The sequence below is a fragment of the Rhinoderma darwinii genome, chromosome 3, assembly GCF_050947455.1.
Source record: "Rhinoderma darwinii isolate aRhiDar2 chromosome 3, aRhiDar2.hap1, whole genome shotgun sequence".
In the NCBI taxonomy this organism is placed as follows: Eukaryota; Metazoa; Chordata; class Amphibia; order Anura; family Rhinodermatidae; genus Rhinoderma; species Rhinoderma darwinii.
The window spans coordinates 233,972,176-233,990,128 of NC_134689.1; the positions used below are offsets into that span (position 1 = coordinate 233,972,176).

The following is a 17,953-nucleotide window of genomic DNA, read 5'->3' on the forward strand; positions in this document are numbered from 1 at the left end:
TGTGCTTGATATTTCCCCAGGCAAGGAATTCCAGCTGATCATTAAGTCCTCACACCCAGATGAAGGATATGAAGACCTTGATAACTTAAGTGAAGAGGTGACTGAGTCCCCTGAGGATATTGTGGCTAAAAATGAAATAGAAGATACCCAAAGGAATAAAACACTGAACACAACACAATTTCCAAGCACCACATCAGAGCAGATCCATGAAGGTAGTGCAGTGCTGTCCCATTAACACTGTAATGTTCTGGAAATGTAGGAATTCCTTTTCACACACAATCTTAGCGAACTCTGCATGTTTTAAATGCATCATACCTTATCTATGGCATTTATATGGCGTCTCTACCCATTGACTACAATGGAGAAGATTAGCAATAAGGTTGGCTATTGTTCCCTTTAAATTGTGGCCTGGTTACAATTCCAGACATAATTAATAATACTAATAATAATGCTTAATACTTCTAATACTAACAATATATGATTATTCCTACACTTATAAATGCTATGATTTAGAAATGATTCCAGCATTTGCGAACACTTATAAAAGTGATGGTCAATATCAAATGTGCACTTAATTTACGTCTCTCTTCTGATACAAGTTTATTTATCGGCAGATGGAAGTAATAAACAGCTAAGAAGGAAACGTCATTCTGGAATAATGTTTAAAGGTAATCTTTTATTGACCTTTGAGACCTTGATAACACAGTAATACAATATTCCCCAAGAATTTTGGGGTCTACACTTTGAGGCAGATAAAATGCATTATATTATAATACATACTTCATTAAACATTATTGCAAGATGTATCAATTCACTTTATCTTAATTTGGTGTTTTTAGGTGTAACGGGGTATGACTTCATTGTTTGCAGTAGGCAGAGGAAGTGCATGCTTGCTTTACAAGACTTTCCATACTTGTGGGAGGTGCTCGGTAACAGCATCCTGATTTAGCTGCTAGGTAACAATGAAGCAGAAAGTAAGCAGTGATATGACGACTGACTGATATTGAGTGGGATTAGTTTATGACACTAAAATTATAGTATAGGAAGCAAACAACATCAACATTGGAAAAAGGTGGGAGCATTATTGCACTTCTGTTAACATTGTTCTGTATCACATTATCATAACCAGAGGCATAATCTGTTAATTACTATGAAACGTACAATCATTTTTTAGGTAATTTCGATGTTCAATCAAATTTGATTATTTTTCAATGCAAAAAGTACATATCATACACATAACAGTAGGCAAATATGCAGATTTGATAAAGGCATTTTTACATTGTGTCCAAGTCTTAAATAGGTACATACTATCGTTTGTCGAATGTATGGTGCCGGTACAATATTTGTTTTTCATAACAAAAGGCCAATATAAAGATACATGAACTAGGAAAGACCAAAAGGAAAGAAGAATGAGGGTTTCCCCTCCCAAGACCGTAGCCGTCGGATGGATTATTCCCTGTTGCACCTTTCCCCACCAATCCCCAGAACACTGTTTTATTTTATTTTTTTAAAAACTATAAATTGTGCCACTCCTTCTACATGGCACCCTAAGTGACCCCCTACCTGCTCCTGCAAAATACCAGTGAACACTTAAGATGTGAAAAAAGCAGATGGCCACCTCAAGAATAGCAAATTATGCAGTAGCAAACCGTGCCTGGTATACCGATAATTTCTGAAAACGGGTCCGGGGAGCCCAAAATGTATAAAATGCAGCCTCTATGTTTAGTTCAGATGCCATCATGTCCTCCATTATCATAATTCGATTTAATAAGTTAGACCAGTGAGCCCAGAAGAGGGGGTGGGGGACCTAAAATCCCCAGAGCGTGTGGATGACTATGCTAAGAAGGCCTTTTTTAACCCCCTCGTGGAGTTTGGCATTATTGAGACGAGGGCAATTTCAGGAGAAGAGCTTATATAAGCATAGAGTCAAGCTATTTTATAGACCAATACAAGTGTTCATAAGGGTTGTACAGTATGTGTGAAGATCATGATGTATGGGCCATCATGTCTCTCTTCTCCAAACATCTCCAAATATTTTTTTTTATATAATACAGATTGCCATACATCCAATCAGGGTCATAGCTATAAGGGTATGTTCACACACACTAATTACGGACGTAATTCTGGTGTTTTTACCCCGAATTACGTCCGAAAAATGCGCCTCGATAGCGTTGACAAACATCTGCCCGTTGAAAGCAATGGGCTGACGTTTGTCTGTTCACACGAGGCGTATATTTACGCGCCGCTGTCAAATGACGGCGCGTAAATGGACGCCCGCGTCAAAGAAGTGACCTGTCACTTCTTTGGGCGTAATTGGAGCCGTTATTCATTGACTCCAATGAAAAGCAGCGCCAATTACATCCGTAATGGACGCGGCGTTCAAGCGCCTGCACACGCCGTTACGGCTGAAATTACGGGGATGTTTCCTCCTGAAAACATCCCCGTAATTTCAGCCGTTACGGACGCTACCGTGTGAACATACCCTAAGTGGTACAAAGATTCCTATTCTGTTTAAAAAACACAAGTATTATAAATGGCACATGGTAGGAGGAGGACCTGTTACAGATTTTGCATTGGGGCGCCCAATGTTTCTATCTCTTACGCCTTATTCACACGAAAGTGTTTAACGTCCGTGATACGCGCGTGAAAATCACGCTCGTCGCACGGACCTATGTTAGTCAATGGGGCGGTTCAGACATTCCGTGATTTTCACGCAGCGTGTGTCCGCTGCGTAAAACTCATGACATGTCCTATACTTGGGCGTTTTTCGCGCATCACGCACCCATTGTCAATGGGTGCGTGAAAATCACGCACAGCACACAGAAGTACTTCCGTGTGTCGCGCATGATTCGCGCAACAGTAGATCAAGAAATGAAGGGAAAAATAAAACCACCTCCTTCATTTATTTTTCTAAACATCAAAACCGCGTGTCATAAGGATGGCATATGCGTGAAAATCAAAACACACACGTTCGTGTGAATAAGGCCTTAGGGTATGTTCACACGCGCTGTTTTCAGATGTAATTCGGGCGTTTTACGCCTCGAATTACGTCTGAAAAAAACTGCTCCATTACGCCTACAAACATCTGGCCATTGCTTTCAATGGGAATTACGATGTTCTGTTCCCACGAGCCTTTATTTTACGCGTCGCTGTCAAAATACTGCGCATAAAATGACGGCTCGTCAAAAGAAGTGCAGGACACTTCTTGGGACGTTTTTGGAGGCGTTTTTCATTGGCTCCATGGAAATACAGCTCCAAAAACGGCTGTAAAAAATGCAGCGAAAAATGCGAGTTGCTACAAAAACATCTCAAAATCAGGAGCTGTTATCGCCTGAAAACAGCTCCGTATTTTCAGATGTTTTTGGTCACATAAAAAAAATTCTTCAGGCATTTTGGTTATTTGTGTGAAAAGTAGGCAATGGCTTTAAATTGGCTACACTCTCAAAAACTGATTGAGGGTTTTCAATAATTTATTATGTGAAAGTAAAGGTATGTTCACACGACAACGCAAAATACGTCTGAAATTACGAAGCTGTTTTCAGGAGAAAACAGCTCCTGAATTTCAAACGTTTTTGAATGTACTCGCGTTTTTCGCTGCGTCTTTTACAGACGTAATTTGGAGCTGTTCTTCATTTGTGTCAATGAAAAACGGCTCCAATTACGTCCCAAGAAGTGTCCTGCACTTCTTTGCCGCGGGCGTAATATCAGGCGCCGTCTTTTGACAGCGACGCGTAAAATGACAGCTCGTCTGCACAGAACATCGTAAGACCCATTGCAAGCAATGGGCAGATGTTTGCCGACGTATTTGAGCCGTCTTTTCAGGCGTAATTCGAGGCGTAAAACGCCCCCATTTCGTCTGAAAATAGGTCGTGTGCACATACCCTAACTGTTAGGGCACGGCTAGACGTGTCAGAGTTTTTCCGCTGCAAATGTTGGTGCAGATTTGGGGCATTAAGGGCATGCCCCCACGTGGCGGATTTCCTCCGCAACTGTCCGCATCAATGCCGCACAGAATCTGCGTTGCAGATTCTGCTGCGGATCTGCCCAAAATGTGCAGTAAATTGATGCGGACTAGCTGCTGCGGACTGCGGTAAAAGTACTTCCCTTCTCCCTATCAGTGCAGGATAGAGAGAAGGGACAGCACTTTCCCTTGTGAAAGTCAAAGAAATTCATACTTACCGGCCGTTGTCTTGGTGACGCGTCCCTCCTTCGGCATCCAGCCCGACCTCCCTGGATGACGCGGCAGTCCATGTGACCGCTGCAGCCTGTTATTGGCCTGTGATTGGCTGCAGCCGTCACTTAGACTGAAACATCATCCTGGGAGGCCGGATTGGAGACAGAAGCAGGGAGTTCTCGGTAAGTATGAACTTCAATTTTTTTTACAGGTTGCTGTATATTGGGATCGGTAGTCACTGTCCCGGGTGCAGAAACAGTTACTGCCGATCGCTTAACTCTTTCAGCACCCTGGACAGTGACTATTTACTGACGTCTCCTAGCAACGCTCCCGTCATTACGGGAGCCCCATTGAATTCCTCAGTCTGGCTGTAGACCTAGAAATACATAGGTCCAGCCAGAATGAAGAAATGTCAAGTTAAAAAAGCAAAACGCATCCGCAGCACACATAACATGTGCATCACAGCTGCGGACTTCATTGCGGAAATTAGAATCTCCATTGAAGTCAATGGAGAAATTCCGCCATGAGTCCGCAACCAGTCCGCCACTGCTCCGCAACAGACAGAGCATGCTGCGGACACCAAATTCCGCTCCGCAGCCTATGCTCCGCAGCGGAATTTTACGCATCGTCTAAACGAACACTGCTAAATTAAAGTGGAAGTCAATGGAGAAACGGCTCCGCTGCGGATTAACGCTGCGGAGTGTCCGCAGCGGAATTTAAGTGAAATTCCGCCACGTGTGAACCCAGCCTTACGCAACGAATCTGCAACAACATTTGCATATTTGACAGGTAATTCAGACTAACTTGCCTAAAAATGTATTGAAACAACTGTAAAAACGGCCGCTGAAGAATTCCACTGCGGACTGTTCGCACAGCAATTCTGCCACGTCTCGCCGTGCCCTAAGAGCACATTCACATGTGGCGGAATTGCTGTTGAATTCCGCCGCGGACAGTCCGCAGTGGAATTCTGCAGCAGCCGTTTTTTACATTTGTTTCTATACATTTTTAGGAAAGTTAATTCAGACGTTGCAGAAAATAACTGTGCGGAAATTAGGCTGCGGTGCAGAATTTTCCCTTCGCAGCGTGCTCATGACGTTGCGGAGAAGAAGTGGAATTTCACTACGGATTTCAGCATTTGCATTGCAAAAACTGAAATTTGTGGCAAGTCCTCTGTGATATCTGCAACGTCCGAACATTTGCAGCGGAAAAATTCTGCCACGCGTGAACGTGCCCTTAGGGTATGTTCACATGCAGTGTTTTCAGGTATATTTTGGGGCGTTTACGCCTTGAAAAACGCCTGAAAAAACGGAAGCTGAACGCCTACAAACATCTGCCCATTGAAATCAATGGGAAAAACAGCATTTAGTCCATACGGGGCGTCTTTTTACGCCGCTGTTTTAAAAAACGGAGCATAAAAAGACGCTCCGTAAAAAAGAAGTAGCATGTCATTTATTCGCCTCAAAAAACACCTCAAAAGAAGCCTCAAAAGAAGCTCCAAATTAAAAGAAGCTTAATTTCCAGCTTCAAAAACGCCTGAGAATCAGAGGCTGTTTTCTCAGGAAACATCTCCGTATTTTCAGACGTTTCAGGTTAAGCGTGTGAACATACCCTTAAGTTTTCTCTCATTTCAGGTCATTGTTTGCAACCCATGGATGAAGGATTTTGTTCCAAATATATCCTGCTTTGGTACTACCATTTGAAGGCTGATGAGTGCCGTCCATTTGTTTACGGTGGTTGTGGAGGAAACAATAATCGATTTAAAAATAAAGAGAAGTGTGAAAGGTGGTGTAAAACTAAAGCAGGTTAGAACTTGTCAGTTGTAAACGCTTGAATTATAAGATATAGATTCCAGTGTTTTTTTTTTATAACATTAACAATATAATGTTTTGCACTTACTAGTTGTAGTCAATGTATGTTGTAAACTCATATTGCTGTATCTTCAGTATAACATAATATACAATAAAACACTGTCCTACAACATATACATTATGTTATACCCTGTATGTGTTACAAATAATGTAGATACTAGAAGGAAACCTTCAGACTTAGCAGATTTTAGGTGAAATCCACTGGATATATAATACATGCAGAGCTTGTCAATAGGGTGTGCCGCTACATAGTCTGATGGTGTCAGCTCTAATTGGACATGCCCCAGAAAAAGTAAAAGTAAATATTCTAAAAAAAAACAAAAAAAACAAAAAAGCCTGTGAAATATATCAAAAATGTGATCTCTCCCCCCAATCTGCCTGCACAGCTAGGGACCATCCTCTTTAACATGCACGTCATGAACCCATACAATAATGCGTTCATGTCAAAGAATAGATGTTATATCCAATCCACACAAATTATTGCCTGTCACTTGTTTTTGTCTCCCTAACTCAGGCCCTATCTACTCTTACGCCCATTTACAGATCCCACATAAAGGCAGAAGACACCCTATGAGGCTCACACAGGACGGAAATGCTGCAGACTTGCGCAGCTTTTCTGCAGCAAAATACGCACGTTTTATGTGTATATTTTGCTGTCATTTTCATCTCCTACATTGAAAATGGTGAAATCCGGAGTGAACCTCCGTAAGGGCAAAGCCCCACGTGGCGGAATTGCTCTTGAATTCCGCTGCGGACACTCCGCAGTGTTAATCCGCAGCGGAGCCGTTTCTCCATTGTCTTCCACTTCTTTTTAGTAGGCTTCGTTTAGACGTGGCTGAAAATTCCGCTGCGGAGCATAGGCTGCGGTGCAGAATTTGGTGTCCGCAGCATACAATGGATGTTGCGGACCAGTGGCGGACTGGTTGCGGACTCATTGCGGAAGTTCTCCATTGACTTCAATGGAGATTCTAAATTCCGCAATGAAGTCCGCAGATGTCATGCACATGTTATGTGTGCTGCGGATGCGTCTTGCTTTTTTTACATGACATTTCTTCATTCTGGCTGGACCTATGTATTTCTAGGTCTACAGCCAGACTGAGGAAGTCAATGGGGCTCCCGTAATTACGGGAGCGTTGCTAGGAGACGTCAGTAAATAGTCACTGTCCAGGGTGCTGAAAGAGTTAAGCGATCGGCAGTAACTGTTTCTGCACCCTGGACAGTGACTACCGATCCCAATATACAGCAACCTGTAAAAAAAATAGAAGTTCATACTTACCGAGAACGTTTCAGTCTAAGTGACGGCTGCAGCCAATCACAGGCTGCAGCGGTCACATGGACTGCCGCTTCATCTAGGGAGGTCGGGATGGATGCCGAAAGAGGGACGCGTCACCAAGACAACGGCCGGTAAGTATGAAATTATTTTACTTTCGCTAGGGAAAGTGCTGTCCCTTCTCTCTATCCTGCACTGATAGAGAGAAGGGAAGCACTTTTACCGCAGTACGCAGCAGCTAGTCCGCATCAATTTACTGCATATTTTGGGCAGATCCGCCGCAGAATCTGTGCAGCATTGATGCGGACAGCTGCGGAAACCGCCACGTGGGGCCATGCCCTAACAGAATGAGCATGCTGAGGATTTGAACATCTGCAGCATTCTCTGACTTCCATCAGGAAAATGTTCCGCAACATGTGGATAAGATATGTTAAAATCTCATCCACATGACTGGGACTGTAATCTGCTGCAGATTTTCTGTAGTATTTCCATCCCGTGTGAATCCAGCATAACGCAAGAGAACAAAGTAAATGTTTTGGTATTATTATACATGGGAGAGTGCAGGGATTCTTTATGGGAAATAAATATGTCTGGTTCTGCAGCATCCCAGAAGATACCCTTCTGGTTCCCTGTTATTTGTATGTCATGCATTGTATGTGTTTTACATGTCTTTATTATTTTTCACACAGTGTGCTGTTCACCAGCTGAAGAGAAGGATGAAGGTATCAGTGGGGAGCCACAAGAGGGTGCATTGTACATCTAGCATTGTTTGAAAAGGGGGTGGAGCCTGGCTACAGCCCTAGAGCCTCACTCTGACTCTGTCTCACAGTCTACACAGAGGAGTCGGGTCGTGTCTGTGAGGAGACAGACATGTCTGCTAGCTGCTCTGACACAGCAGATTAATACAATCCTTTCAACTGGCAACAGGTCTCAGCACCTGCAGCCCAATGCAAGAGGAGGAACAGTAAGGAGATTGTAACCAGCATATCATCTCTATCATCACCACAGCAAGTATTATTTAGCTGAAAAGCTGTCTGTCTGTTTCTGAGGAGAAGTCTATATAATATTGGGCCTCAGAACTCCTGCTGGCGCTGTTACCGGTTCTGCCGCACGCCACAATTAATATAAGAAGTGTCTATCAAGTCACTCAACTACAACCCTCATCACTGAGAAAAGTGAGTTCATTTATTACACACGCTGCTGGAAAAGTGAATGATTTCTAGATATAGCTGGACAATTGAAACCCTCATTGGTCACCCACTGGTCCCTTCTTCCCCTCAACTGTTGAAGTGGACAGAAGATAACGTGCCTCCATTTTGGAAGACTGTATAAAGTTCTTCAGTAAACGTGAGTTATTCAAATCCCCTGTGTCGTCTGGTCCCTGCACTGCATAACATCAAGGGCACCCCACATACCACCTTGCCAGGCGCACACATACTACTACCAACATCACGGGAGTTGCTACGGGGGAAAAGACTATCACCACCATCATCCATAGTGCAGCCCCCCTGTCACTGTGCCAGCCCGAGAAGGAGCGAGGGAGGAGAGGTAGAGATTCCTACAGATACCTCAGGCCATACACCGTGCACTTCACTACTGCTCCCATCCTCCTGGGAAGCTCTTCCTCGTGGTTGCTGCATATAAACTTTGGCGTCACGAACAGGATACGTTTAAATCTCATGTGGGCCCCAAACCAGAGAGACTTTGTCCCAAAGCCCTGGTCCCCACCGTACAAAGCTGCAACCGCAGCTGCAAGAGACTATTTCAGCCCCAAAAGGGGTTAAAATCACTGTTTCCCGGCAGTTCCAGCCCAAAAGGGGCTAATCCGCCATTTTACCTCACAAACTGCTGCGTCACAGTTCCATTTACCCGCTCCAGACAGGTTAACCTGCGGCGCCAGTCTAGCGCCACCATCTGGATGATTATAGGAACTCACAATATCCAGCACAGGCAAGAGGGAACGGCCGAAAACTGCTAGGCGCCGCCATCTTGGATGAGTGAAGCCTCTGCACGGCACCTCCACCGCGGATCCCCTGCAACCAGCAACTCTCCCAAAAACATCACAGGAGAGCAACGGAACAGCCCGGTAACAAAGTACAGCACAGAGGGAAGCAACAGCATACCATCGGTGAGTCCCGATTCAATTGGCCATCAAGTTAACCCCTGCTGTACCACCACCGGTGCCCAATAAAAAGCCCGGGAGCATCCTGGACATCACTCCGGACCCAATAAAAAGTCCGGGAGCACCTTTAACAAGACCCCCGACTCAGTTAAAAGTCCGGGAGCGCCAATAATAGACATTGGAAAAATTTAAAGGGACAGTAACAATGTCGGACTCAAGTGACACGGAAGAGCCCGGTCTCAGCACGGTCACTACACCGGCCATGACAGAAAGAACAACACCTGCTGCAGCACCCTGCATCATGCCGCTGTCCATGCCCTACTATGCAGGGGCCCCATGGCTGCCCCACTACAAAGGTGAACCACACACCTTAAAAGACTTTAGAAAAAAGATGCTTGCCATGTTCCGCCTCTACCCCATTCCAGAAGAACAGAAGGTAGAGATCTTAATGGGACAACTACAAGATGTGGCCCTAAAAGAAGTGGAGTCCTGGCCACGTATCCAAAAGAAGGCTGTGGATCAGATCCTGGCCCAGCTACGTACCACCTTTGAGCCCAAATCCATCTCTGAGCTCAGGATAAGGTTCATGGACAGAGTTCAGCAACCAGGTGAGACACTCCGAAATTTTGCTCTTTCCTTACAGGAGACCATGAGGGCCATGATACAAGCCGACCCCCATGAGGCTGAAAAAGCAGACAGAATCCTGAGGGAGCAGTTCATTGAAGGAGTCGCCTCAGATTCCATGAGTCATCAACTACAAATGATGTCCGTCCAGAACCCTGACAGCACCTTCCATGAGTTTAAAGAACTGGCCATAGAGGTACTAGAAAGAAGGCCCAGAAGAAGAACAGTCAGGGCTACCACCCCTCTTAAAGAGGCAGAAGAGGAACCTGCCCCAGTAGCACCACATCCAACACCTTGCAAGCCCATCACCTACCAGGCTACACAGGCTCAAATCACAGCTGGAGGAGATCAGTACCAAGATCAACTGAAACTCATTGCCAAAAGCCTGGAGCAAGTCTGCCAACGACTGGAGAATCTAGAAGCCAGCTCTCCAGTAAAATGTGAGCTGCCAACATCTAGAGACAGTTATCCAAATAGTCCTAGCAAGGGCTACCGCAATAGTCCCAACAAAACGTCGACAGATCGCTTTGATGAACATGGGAGACCTGCCTGCAGACACTGCCATAAGATAGGTCACCAAGAACGTCAATGCTGGGCGTTAAACGGACGTCTCCCGAGGCAGAGGACCATTCCTCGGGAGGAGAAATAATAGGTCCCAAAGATCCAAAATGGCTGCCACGGTTTGTCGGACCTCGTCCAGAAGTTACCATCCGCATCAATGGAGTACCATTTGCTGCCCTGCTGGATACGGGATCCCAAGTGACAACCATCCAGCAGGCCGCCTTTGAACAACACTGGAGTAGCGAGATCCTGATGCAACCTCCAGAAGCCTGGTTAGACGTCATCGCTACCAACGGCCAGTCCCTACCTCTGCACGGGTACTGGGAGCCTACTGTCCAAGTGGGAGGAGTGCACTTACCTCAGCAAGGAGTCCTCGTGATCACAGTTAAAGATCAAGGACAACCCACAGTAATTCTGGGAATGAACATCCTAAAGCACTGCTATGGAGAAATGCTAGAGGCCCTACGACAATCCGTCCCCACGGCTTCCTAGGCTGCCCAGAAGGTAATACACAAGACCATCCGTGTACTGGCTGCCCAACAGCGATTCACCAACGCCAGAGGAGAGATCTGCAGAGCTCGCATCAAGGACCACCATCCAGTAACCCTAAAACCTGGCACAGAAACACTGCTATGGTGTCGGGCCCGTTCAGGCCTACAAGGACTTGACTACCAAGCCCTAGTGGAACCAATACCACTAGATGAACATCCAATGGTTATGGCTGCCCGAAGTTTAGTGACTGTGGTCGAAGGGAAAGTACCCATCCGTCTTCTCAACTTAGGAGACCATTCAGTAACCCTGAGGAAGTACTACCCTGTAGCACAGCTGTCCCAACTCAGTGTGCAAGACCTGGTGGACATTCCAACTGTCACCGCTAAACAGGCTGCACAGCAACTAAAGACGTCAGAAGAAGTACCAGTAACACCCTGGTGGGGAGAAATCCATGTGGGAACTGCAACAACACCTGCCTACCAGATCCAAGGAGTACTTGAAGTGGCTCGGGATAGCCATGAAGCCTTCAGTAAGCATCCTCTGGACAATGGGAGAGCAAAAGACATTGAGCACACTATTCCCACTGGTACTCATCCTCCCATTAAGGAAAGACACAGGCCTATACCACCTGCCCTATACCAAGACGTGAAACAAATGATCCACGACATGAAAGAGGCCAAAGTCATCCAAGAAAGTCACAGCCCCTGGGCTGCACCACTAGTTCTTGTCAGGAAGAAAGATGGCAACCTTCGCTTCTGTGTGGATTACAGAAAAATTAATAATATTACCCACAAGGATGCCTATCCTCTTCCAAGGATTGAAGAATCTCTGACAGCCCTGGGATCAGCTGCCTACTTCTCTACACTGGATCTCACAAGTGGTTACTGGCAAGTACCAATGTCTCCAGCTGATAGGGAGAAGACAGCCTTCACCACCTCAATGGGCTTATTCGAGTTCAATTGCATGCCCTTCGGACTGTGCAATGCTCCTGGAACATTCCAAAGGCTGATGGAAAGATGCCTAGGTCACAGGAACTTTGAGACTGTGCTCCTATACCTGGATGACGTCATAGTCTACTCCAAGTCCTATGAAGATCATCTCAAGCATCTAGCTGAAGTGTTCCAGGTCCTAACCAAAAATGGCTTAAAAATCAAACCCTCCAAGTGTCACCTCCTCCAACCTCAAGTCCAGTACTTGGGACATATAGTGAGCGCAGAAGGCATAAAGCCAGATCCTGAGAAGATAGCTGCTGTCCACAGTTGGCCTACACCTACCACTGTGAAGGAAGTAAGAAGCTTTCTCGGATTTGCCGGGTACTACCGGAGATTCATTCCTCATTTTGCCCGCATCGCTGAACCGCTACAAGAACTCTTGAGGGGGCACCCTAAAGAACACTTGAAGAGGAGAATTCCCATTAACTGGAAAGAAGAACAAGAAATTGCCTTCCAGTTACTAAAAAGATTATTGACTGAACCACCCATTCTGGGCTACCCAGATTACAGCCTGCCCTTCCATCTTTACACAGATGCAAGCAACCAAGGACTTGGTGCAGTGCTGGCCCAACAACAAGGAGACAAAGAAAGAGTGATCGCCTATGCAAGTAGAGCACTCAAAGGAGCTGAAAGAAACGATCAGAACTATAGTTCCTTCAAGCTGGAGTTCCTTGCATTGGTCTGGGCCGTCACAGAGAAGTTTAAGGACTACCTTGCCGCTTCTTCCTTCACTGTCTTCACAGATAACAACCCGCTAGCACACCTGAACACCGCAAGGCTGGGAGCCTTAGAACAGAGATGGGCTTCACGATTAGCAAATTACAACTTCGTGGTCAAATACAGAACAGGCAAGTCCAACATCAATGCGGATGCCTTGTCCCGCCTGCCTACAGGAGAAGACCCGGAGAATCCTGATGATGACAACCACAAAGAGGAAGTAGAGATGCCTGCATTCTACAACCGCTTTGCAGATCCTGATGCTATCAACAACAAAACCCAGGTACATTGTTCTTCCCAACAGGCCAAGAAGCAGTCACCAGAACAAGAACAATGGGCCCTGTTGCAAGCTGAGAGCAGAGTGATTGGAGATATCCTAGACTACCTGGATACCAAAAAAATACCCATTAGAATCCGCCGAGGCAACACAGACCCAGAACTACTTCGCCTTTGGAGACAAAGGAAACGTCTCTTTGAAGAGAATGGTCTGCTGCTGAGGAGAGTGCTGGATCCCATCACCAGTAATCGGCTGCACCAAATTGTCATCCCAAGGAGAGATGCCAAAGTTGTCCTTGAGGCATACCACAACAAGTCTGGACACTTTGGAGTTCAAAAGACAGAAGCTACAATTCGCAGAAGATTCTATTGGATCGGAATTAGAGGTGATGTCGAGAAATGGTGTCAAGAATGTACTGCTTGTGCCTTAGCAAGAGGAGAGAAGCCAAACCAAAAGGCCCCTCTGCATCCTATCGTGAGTCATCGACCGCTGGAGATCGTGGCCATCGACCATGTGAAAATGGAGCCAAGTAGAACAGGATACACCTATGCCATGACCATCATCGACCATTACACCAAATTCACAGTCGCAGTACCAGTAAAGGACTTGACAGCAAAGACCACCGCTGCAGTCTTCCTAAAAACTTTCCTTCTACCCTATGGCTGTCCTGAGAAGATCTTGACAGATAGAGGTTCTGCATTTGAATCCCAACTATTTCAGGAACTTTGTCAGCTGTACAACTGTAAGAAACTAAGAACAACCGCTTACCATCCCCAAGGAAATGGGTTGTGTGAGAAGATGAACCAGATTCTGATTGAGATGCTCAGAACTTTACCGCCTCATCAGAGAGCTGTCTGGCCAAATCATTTGCCTGAGTTGGTGTACATCTACAACAACACTATGCAAGCCTCCACAGGTTACACCCCATACTTCCTATTGTTCGGAAGACAAGGAAAGCTGCCTTCAGACATTTCATTGAATGTGTCCGTTCCAGATGACTTGAACCCTCTACCAACCACAGAGTGGGTGAGTGAACACCAAAGACGCATGGCTGATGCAAATGAAATTGTTGAAGCTAGGATGGAAGAAGCGAGAAAGAAGCAACAACAAGATTATGACCAACATGCTAATGCTAAACCCTTTCAAGTTGGAGACCTTGTCTGGTTGAAAAACTTTCAAAGAACCAGCAAATTGGACACTAAGTGGGAAAGAATCCCTTATACCATCAAGGCTGTCCCATACCAAGGAACAGATATCTATGAGATCCAAAGAGATGGTAAACAACCGCAAATTGTCCACCGTAACAGGCTTAAACTGTGCCTACAAGATCAACAGTTGCCTACCATTGAACAGGAAATATCAATTGAAGAACCAGTTGCAATTGATCTACCAGAAGTAACTGAAGCTATTGAAGCAACAACTACTGAGTCCTCAACTCAAGAGCAACACTTGGACATAAAGAACCCACTGAGTTGGTGGTTTACCCCAATTTTGTCATTCCTTGCACCTGATCCTACACCTACAGTGTCTACAACTCACACAGAGGACAGATCACATCATGTACCTGCTGTTGTTGTACCTGAACCTGTCAGGAGATCAGAGAGAACCACTAAAGGAGTGAAACCAGTTCGCTATAGGGATTGAATATAATTGCAAGTAGGGAACAAGAAAGACTCTTATGTTCTAGAGCCCCTTCTTCATTTCTTCATTTATTCCTATCCAAGTTAGGCCGAAGCCTACCAACCCTTGTTACGTTCAAGAGGGAATATCCCCATAGACTCTGACGTACCAGAGCCCCTCATATCCTAAGTGCCATAAACTGTTGGACACTGCCGCTCATCTTGACTTGAGACTTCTGCCCCTCATCTTCCAACTGTTACAGAAGAAATCTTCGCCCCTATTCCCCCTTCGAGAGTCAAGAATACAGGAATACAATGTTATTAAGATGTTTGCATTTCATGTTAACCCTTTTTACATCTTTTAGGCTGTTCATATCCAAGAAAACGACGAGGACGTCTTGTCTTAAGTCCGGGAGTATGCAGCATCCCAGAAGATACCCTTCTGGTTCCCTGTTATTTGTATGTCATGCATTGTATGTGTTTTACATGTCTTTATTATTTTTCACACAGTGTGCTGTTCACCAGCTGAAGAGAAGGATGAAGGTATCAGTGGGGAGCCACAAGAGGGTGCATTGTACATCTAGCATTGTTTGAAAAGGGGGTGGAGCCTGGCTACAGCCCTAGAGCCTCACTCTGACTCTGTCTCACAGTCTACACAGAGGAGTCGGGTCGTGTCTGTGAGGAGACAGACATGTCTGCTAGCTGCTCTGACACAGCAGATTAATACAATCCTTTCAACTGGCAACAGGTCTCAGCACCTGCAGCCCAATGCAAGAGGAGGAACAGTAAGGAGATTGTAACCAGCATATCATCTCTATCATCACCACAGCAAGTATTATTTAGCTGAAAAGCTGTCTGTCTGTTTCTGAGGAGAAGTCTATATAATATTGGGCCTCAGAACTCCTGCTGGCGCTGTTACCGGTTCTGCCGCACGCCACAATTAATATAAGAAGTGTCTATCAAGTCACTCAACTACAACCCTCATCACTGAGAAAAGTGAGTTCATTTATTACACACGCTGCTGGAAAAGTGAATGATTTCTAGATATAGCTGGACAATTGAAACCCTCATTGGTCACCCACTGGTCCCTTCTTCCCCTCAACTGTTGAAGTGGACAGAAGATAACGTGCCTCCATTTTGGAAGACTGTATAAAGTTCTTCAGTAAACGTGAGTTAATCAAATCCCCTGTGTCGTCTGGTCCCTGCACTGCATAACATCAAGGGCACCCCACATACCACCTTGCCAGGCGCACACATACTACTACCACCATCACGGGAGTTGCTACGGGGGAAAAGACTATCACCACCATCATCCATAGTGCAGCCCCCCTGTCACTGTGCCAGCCCGAGAAGGAGCGAGGGAGGAGAGGTAGAGATTCCTACAGATACCTCAGGCCATACACCGTGCACTTCACTACTGCTCCCATCCTCCTGGGAAGCTCTTCCTCGTGGTTGCTGCAGTTCAACTAATAGTAAAGTAAAAAATTAAAAGAGAATAAAATTTGCATTGAATCACCCTGTTTTTTTGTTTTTTTTGTTATAAAACTTAAAAAATAAACGTTTTGGTAGCACAATAAAGTCACATCTGTAAAAAAAATTAAAAAAAATATTTGGACAAAGTTCAAAAATAAAAAGAAAGAAATTTAGCATTCAGCCATCTTAAGGCATTGACATTAACAGGGTTAAGACCCTTGTGAGCCTCTGGTTTCCATGTGCTGTATTTCCTGCACTTTCTTCTTCAACCTACACAAAAACAAATTGTCAGATGTAAATTGAGTGGAGCAAGTATATGAGTAATGTTGTTCCAATTTTTAAAACCATCAGAACATCCTACTTACTGTAAATCACTAGCAAAGGCAAGAAGATGAGTATGTTACGAATCTTGTCAGCACTGATTTCACTATGTGTCATTACATATAATCCTGTGTACACACCATCTGCACTACAGATTACATTGATAAAAATATTCCATCAAATGGATCCCAAAGTTCCACGTTAAATATGTCTTCAAGATATGTATCTAAGCTCATACACTATCCACAAGGTTCTGGATATAAAATAACATATATTTCAATAGTAATGCAACGTACATGTGAATTATTCAAATAAATGAAGTCGAAATGTGATGAAATCAAGCCTTTCTAAAAATAACAAAAATCCCTGCCTGGATGTCAAGAGTTAAACTGACAACTTGAGCCGTAATCTAATGTATAGCATATATTTTTGTCTTTCAGAACTGTCCCTGGGGAGGTGATAATGTTTCCGGTTTGATCATACATCACACGTATTAGATGATGCATTTTTCATGCACGTGGAGACTTCATCCTGACTAAACACAATCCGTGCAGGCTCTGTGTGTGGGAAGGGATTGGAAGCCAAGAGTCCAAAATTTCATAAACATTATAGCATTACTGCATTAGGCATATTCACGGGGTAGTATGATAAGGCCCCGTATAAGCATATTAAGGCCAAGTCTATTTCAGGATAATGCTTTGTACTTAACACAAAAAGTTCATCATTATTTGTTTTATTGTGGCATTTTTTATTTTGATTTACCTTTTTGTTTATTGCGAAAATAGTAATATTAATGTAAATTATATTTTTACAGAGAAATAATGTGACAAAAGGAATTACGTTGATTAAAAAGACAACAAAAAAAAAAATAGTACAGTAGCTCTATAATTGAAAAAATTGTCAAAGTTGTTTCATGTTATGATTCTGTAAACTTATTTTTCTTCTTAACCCCTTAATGACCGGGCCATTTTGCACGTTAATGACCAAGGATTATTTTTTGTTTTTTCATGGTCGCATTCCAAGAGTCGTAACTTTTTTTTTATTACGTCGACATAGCCGTATAAGGGCTTGTTTTTTGTGGGACGAGTTGTATTTTGTAATTGTACCATTTTTAGATGCTTACAATATATTGATTAACTTTTATTAACTTTATTTTAGGAGAGTATTGAAAATAAGCAGCTATTCCAGCATTAATTTTCATGTTATAAATTTACGCCGTTTACTATGCAGTGTAAATAACATGTTAACTTTATTCTATGGGTCGGCACGATTACGGGGATACCAAATATGTAAGGGTTTTATATATGTTTTCCTACGTTTGCACAATAAAAACCCTTTTAGAAAAAAATTACTTGTTTTTGCATCGCCGCGTTCCAAGAGCCGTCATTTTTTTATTTTTCCGTCGATGAGGCCGTATGTGGGCTTGATTTTTGCGGGCCAATG

The 17,953-nt window shown here is 44.3% G+C and overlaps 1 protein-coding gene across 1 annotated transcript in view; it reads left to right on the forward strand.

The window, feature by feature from the left end:
* The window catches only part of LOC142750416 (uncharacterized), a 372,136-nt gene extending 354,472 nt beyond the window's left edge, over positions 1–17,664 (forward strand). Inside the window, exons 95-98 of the mRNA XM_075859419.1 lie at positions 21–212; positions 615–668; positions 5,806–5,976; positions 16,951–17,664. Coding sequence (XP_075715534.1) covers positions 21–212; positions 615–668; positions 5,806–5,976; positions 16,951–16,970 — 437 coding nt within the window. The 3' untranslated portion in view covers positions 16,971–17,664. The remainder of the gene's footprint in view (positions 1–20; positions 213–614; positions 669–5,805; positions 5,977–16,950) is intronic.
* Positions 17,665–17,953: the final 289 nt, after the last annotated feature.